Source organism: Anoplophora glabripennis, unplaced genomic scaffold (genome assembly GCF_000390285.2).
Source record: "Anoplophora glabripennis isolate ALB-LARVAE unplaced genomic scaffold, Agla_2.0 scaffold63, whole genome shotgun sequence".
NCBI lineage: Eukaryota > Metazoa > Arthropoda > Insecta > Coleoptera > Cerambycidae > Anoplophora > Anoplophora glabripennis.
The window spans coordinates 133,597-138,880 of NW_019416222.1; the positions used below are offsets into that span (position 1 = coordinate 133,597).

The window sequence follows — 5,284 nt, forward strand, 5'->3', positions numbered from 1 at the left end:
AACGAAATATAAGAATGATATATTATATTAAATATTGAGTAGGAAAAAAATCGTTTCCTACCGATAACATAAAACATTCCTAGAACATAAAATCTCTAAATGTAAAAATGTATTATTACTAATCTTAATGCTGTTTTAGTCATTTCGAAAGATATTGAAATCAATAAATTACATAGCATGTAGCGTTTGCTATTAATGTGGATTTTGCATAAATGGAGCAACCAACAATACTAGCTTAGCTTATCTCCTACGTCACGATAAAAATATTATATAATAAATATATTAAATTGGATTGGATGTGATTGGAAGGAAGTATGAATTCAATAGCAATCCTCCAGAAGTACACTCCTCCATCGACGATCGAGAATCAGGATTTCCTTTTCAATTGCAACAGATCTATTATAGCCGATAGAAGTAGTTGAGTACAACAATATTGATTTCGCTTACGTAATAAGAACAAAACGGAAAAGAGTACCTAAGTAAAAACGTTTTGCCCATGAATTAAAGCATGTATTTGTAACCATAGAGATTATACCAATGGTCGTATCATCCATTGGGTATATAAAATCAATTCAACTTAAAACGTAAATTTTTTAACATTTATTAAAACTCAGTTTATTCTAATGTTTTGTTAATTCAATCAAATTTATGAAACAGTTGAACTCTAAAACAATTTAAAAATCTTCTTTAATATAACAAGAAATATTGATAGTGAAGCTACTGCTACTAAAATAAGGAACCTAAAGTTTATATCTATTGTGATTTTTTGTCGACTAAATCTAGCTTAGTAGAGAAACGTACTTTCAGTAAATTCAACAATTTCTTAAGTACAATATAAATCACTAATAACGTAAATATCGTAATTGACAGAAGGAAACAAATAACATCCAATAGATAATACTGATAGAGGGGTAAATCTGCTGCAGGATTCCTTAAATGCTTAGCACCCTTATTCCTGATGACGTATTCCGTCCACCATATTGCCTTCTCCAGACCAGTCATTGGAGTATCTAATGAGAGTTGCTTAAGAGTGCGCACTGAATTTTTGTATCTAAATAGAAAGAGATGAGTTATTATTCCCTTCTCTGATGAACATTTTTAAAAAAGTTTTTCTTACTTGGAGTAATTGTTGATGACTTTCATAATTGCATTTGTAAGTTCGCCTTGCTTTATGTACGGGGACCTCTCAACAATTTCAGCAAAGCCCTTATTTTTCATTAATTTGGCATTTTGATATTGATCAGCAAAGAACGGTATTACGACACACGGAACTTCATTAAAAATTGCCTCGTCCATTGACTGCAGGCCTCCCTGGGTTACGAATAATTTTAAGTGTGGATGAGCTATAATCACATATTTTAATTTATTGTTTATTAATACAAAGATAGATTTGCCCCTCATAAATATTTATAGCCAATTGTTACCAAATAATTTAAGAGAGAAAATAGCTAGAGGTCGAATTAAAGAAGTATTTGAAAAATATTTTCCCTTACATTAAAGCAGGGATTACATTGAATGGTAATTCGCATTGAAACATCTTCGCGCGGATACAGGGTGGCCAAATGAAAACGAAACAGAGCCATTTTCAGGAACTGCGTCAAGATTGTAGAAAAACGCTCAGACCCGTCGATTTTAGATTAAAGGGGGACATTCTTTGCTGGTATTTTTGACTCCGTCACTTTCACCCCCAAGCAAGGGTAAGCACCACTCCAAAATATTTAAATGGCGTTGGGGGTTGAGTAATATTTCTTTTGAAAGCTCGTACAATTCTCTTTACAACAGACTTTAAATTTTATATATCCGCCCAATACTTTGAAAAAAAATTATATTTTAAAATTTAAATTATGTTTAGTTGCTTACTTACTACTTAGTTGATTAAATGTTCAAACTGACGACCGCCCGCTTCCGTACAAGAATAAAGATTTTGTTGGAAACGTTCGCGCACATTCCGAAGCATTTCCGGAGTGATTCGATTATTTGACGCAAATATTCCAGCGACGCTGGCTGTGTTTTATAGATTTTACTTTTTACGTATCCTCACAAAAAGAAATCAAAGGGCGATAAATCCGGTGATCGTGGAGGCAACTCAATGCTGTCTCTTCTCCCAATCCAATTCCGTAGAAAACGTTGGTCCAAATACTGACGGACAATTAACGCATAATGCGGAGGAGCACCGTCCTGTTGAAAAATCAAATGATATTAATCATACTCTGGAACGTTTTCAATAATATCAGTCAAGGCAGGGTCAATAGCGTCTTTCAGTAATTGCAAATACATTTGGCCAGTCAAATAACCAGGTAGAAAAAAAGGACCCACCAGCCGGTCACCGAAAATTCCAGCCCATCCATTTAATTTTTCCGGTTGCTGTGTATGCACCTCGTAAAAAACTGTTGGGTTTAAATCGGACCAATAGCGACAATTGTGACGATTTACCGTTCCGTTCAAGAAAAAACTGCATTCATCAGAAAAACAGATGTTAAAAAGGAACTGTGGATCGTTCCTTGCTCGCTCGCATAATCATCCTCATGAAGTTCCTGGACTAAATGTATTTTGTATGGATGGAATTTATTCTTCTTCAAAATGTTGTGTATTCTAGTTCGATTGATCCCAGACACAGATATCGCTGCCTCGTACTTAATGTAGGATCAAGATGAACTTGTTCCAAAACTGCAACTTCACTAGCTTCATTAACTATAGGTTTTTCAATTTCTCGTTTTTTATTGGCTACGTTCCCTGTCTCATGAAATTTTTTTACTAACTCTAGAACATACTTCCTCCTGACATATCGATCTTGATGTTGTTCATTAAATAACTGAGCTGTTCTATTCGCATATTTATTGTTCATAAAGTAAAGCGAAATGATAGCTACCCTTTCCGCAATGGAATAAACCATAGTGTTTAATTTTCAAAAACACAATTAAATAAACTACCAATCCAACCATACTAGAAAATAATTTGGAATCCACTAATTTTACGTTCATTGTGTGTATAGCATTCATTTCTTATTGTGTTTTTTTACGAAAGTAATAACAAATCGCCAAAGACCAATGTAACGCAAGAAATACTAAATTTATACCATTGGAGTACTTAACTCGAATGACTGACATTTTTACCGTTACTAATTGTTTGTACATAAGTTTCAACTTTAAAATCAAAATTCTTAATAAGTATTGGGCGAAATTACCCTTGCTTGGGGGTGAAAGTGGCGGAGTCAAAAATACCAGCAAAGAATGTCCCCCATTAATCTAAAATCGGCAGGTCTGAGCGTTTTTCTACAATCTTGAAGCAGTTCCTGAAAATGACTCTTTTTCGTTTTCATTTGGCCACCCTGTATAATAAACTTTCGTGCAAATTCGCATCCAACGTAACCCCCGCCTAAAATATCTCATATCTAATTATACTACCCAGTACTCCGAGTTGTGGTGCCCATTTCACTAGCTTCACATTATCTGGTTTACCAACCATGTCTTCTGGATCAGCTTCAAATTTCCACATCACCTTATATGGCAACTCCCTTAGAGTTTCAACAATGGCCTTTAAAGATTCTGCTTTAAGGTCTTTACTTTTAACGTTACTTCCTAAACTAAAATAGATAAAGCCGTTGGTGGCATTGTCCAGGAAATGTTTTAAATCCTACAAATAATAATATTAAGGATAAGGAATAAAAATGGTAAGCATTAAAATTTAATATATTTTTGAGGTCCACTTCTATCTTAAGGAATACACGTCAAATTGAAAAAAATTATGAGTTCATTGCAAACTAAAGCAAATACTAATTTTAGAAACATAATTTATTATAAATGCAAATTATCCTCTATTTTTATTTAATATGGAACTATTTCTTATCTGTGATATAATTAAAAAATAATGACTGGCTTTGACGATTAGTGAAATTAAAAAGTGGATCGAATTTTCGTTTTTCATCTTGAAAAATAAAATCTATTTAGAACTAACATAATTATTTTAATACGTTTGTTCTTCTGAAAACATAATTTATAGGAAAATTATTTCTGAAAATTTATTGTTAATAACCTCGAACTAAAAGCAAATCAACCTTTTACAAATTATCTCATAGTTGCAAGCCTCTAGTTCTTTGAGGTACTCCATTTTTTATGCATCTTCCACTAGATTCCCAATTTTCTTATACCTAGGTGTGTTGTTAACTGTTGGAGATAATGTTGTAGATTTATTTTTAACTTGATTTTCTTTGTTGTGTTCTATTCTAGATCGCACTGGTAATATTCAGGTAAAACTTGTTTGTATTCTCTTAATACTTGGAGTTTTCCATTTTATCACTTATTTCACTTTTGTTTATATAACTTCACTATTCAATTTTGTTTAAAAAAAGTTTTCTTTTTCTTGAACGTACTGTTTACGCTTACATGTCTTAATTAAGACTAACTATAGAAATTTTTGACAGTTCATAAATGGGTTTATGCTAAACAGATTATATGAAAACTTTCATGACAAGTTGTAGGTTTGTGCTAAAATTAGGAAGATCCTTTCTCGTCTCGATTTATCTCACCATCACTATCATGTCTTAAAAACTAACAATAAATTAACAACTGCTTTTCTTACATAAATACTGTCCTTACAATATGTAAATCTTCTCTTCTTCTAAAATTTCATGCTTTTTATATGTTGTCGTCAATGAAATTGTTTTTTTCTTTATTTTTTTTAGTAATCTTGTAATTTTTACTGAAATTATGTAGTAATATTCAAGTTTATATTTTCGGTATGAAAATTATGCTTATATGCTGTGTTGATAATTTTTTTGACACAAAATCATTAAATTATACATGATGATGCTAAATAGGTATAAAAAAATGTAAACTAAAACTTCCTCTGATAAAAAGAAAGCAAACTAACTGCTTGTACTCTAATACCAAAATGACTACTTAGCAAGTTACAGGACTTGATAAATTTTTTTTGTTAATTCTTTTATATTTCGCATTTTCAGATTTTTGAATAAAAGTTTTTACTTATTCCCATTCAAAAGTCAATATCTGAAATTTAGTTTTGTGGTGCTGATCTAATTAAAAATTTCGAATTTAGTTACAAACTTATGAAAAAAGTGAAAATTTATTAAGCTGGAATACTCCCAAATATTAGAGCCGGTAGCTATAGAGAATCCAAATACATACATAAATTTTTACGACAAACGATAAATAAGCTTTTTACAGCAAATAAAAAAGTTTTTCTTTCTACAAAAAAAAATTAAAGACTACTTCAGGGTTTTTTAGCGACTTCCATTTTTTATATAATATACTTTCACCCCCAAGCA

At 31.5% G+C, this 5,284-nt stretch overlaps 1 protein-coding gene across 1 annotated transcript in view; it reads right to left on the minus strand.

Annotated features, from left to right (window-relative positions):
* Positions 1 to 515: 515 nt before the first annotated feature.
* Positions 516 to 5,284, minus strand: part of LOC108912729 (UDP-glucuronosyltransferase 2B7-like) — a 5,782-nt gene continuing 1,013 nt past the window's right edge. Inside the window, exons 2-4 of the mRNA XM_018718055.1 lie at positions 3,405 to 3,633; positions 1,118 to 1,343; positions 516 to 1,051 (exon numbers count right to left, since the gene is read on the minus strand). Of these exons, the coding sequence (XP_018573571.1) occupies positions 754 to 1,051; positions 1,118 to 1,343; positions 3,405 to 3,633 (753 nt within the window). The 3' untranslated portion in view covers positions 516 to 753. The remainder of the gene's footprint in view (positions 1,052 to 1,117; positions 1,344 to 3,404; positions 3,634 to 5,284) is intronic.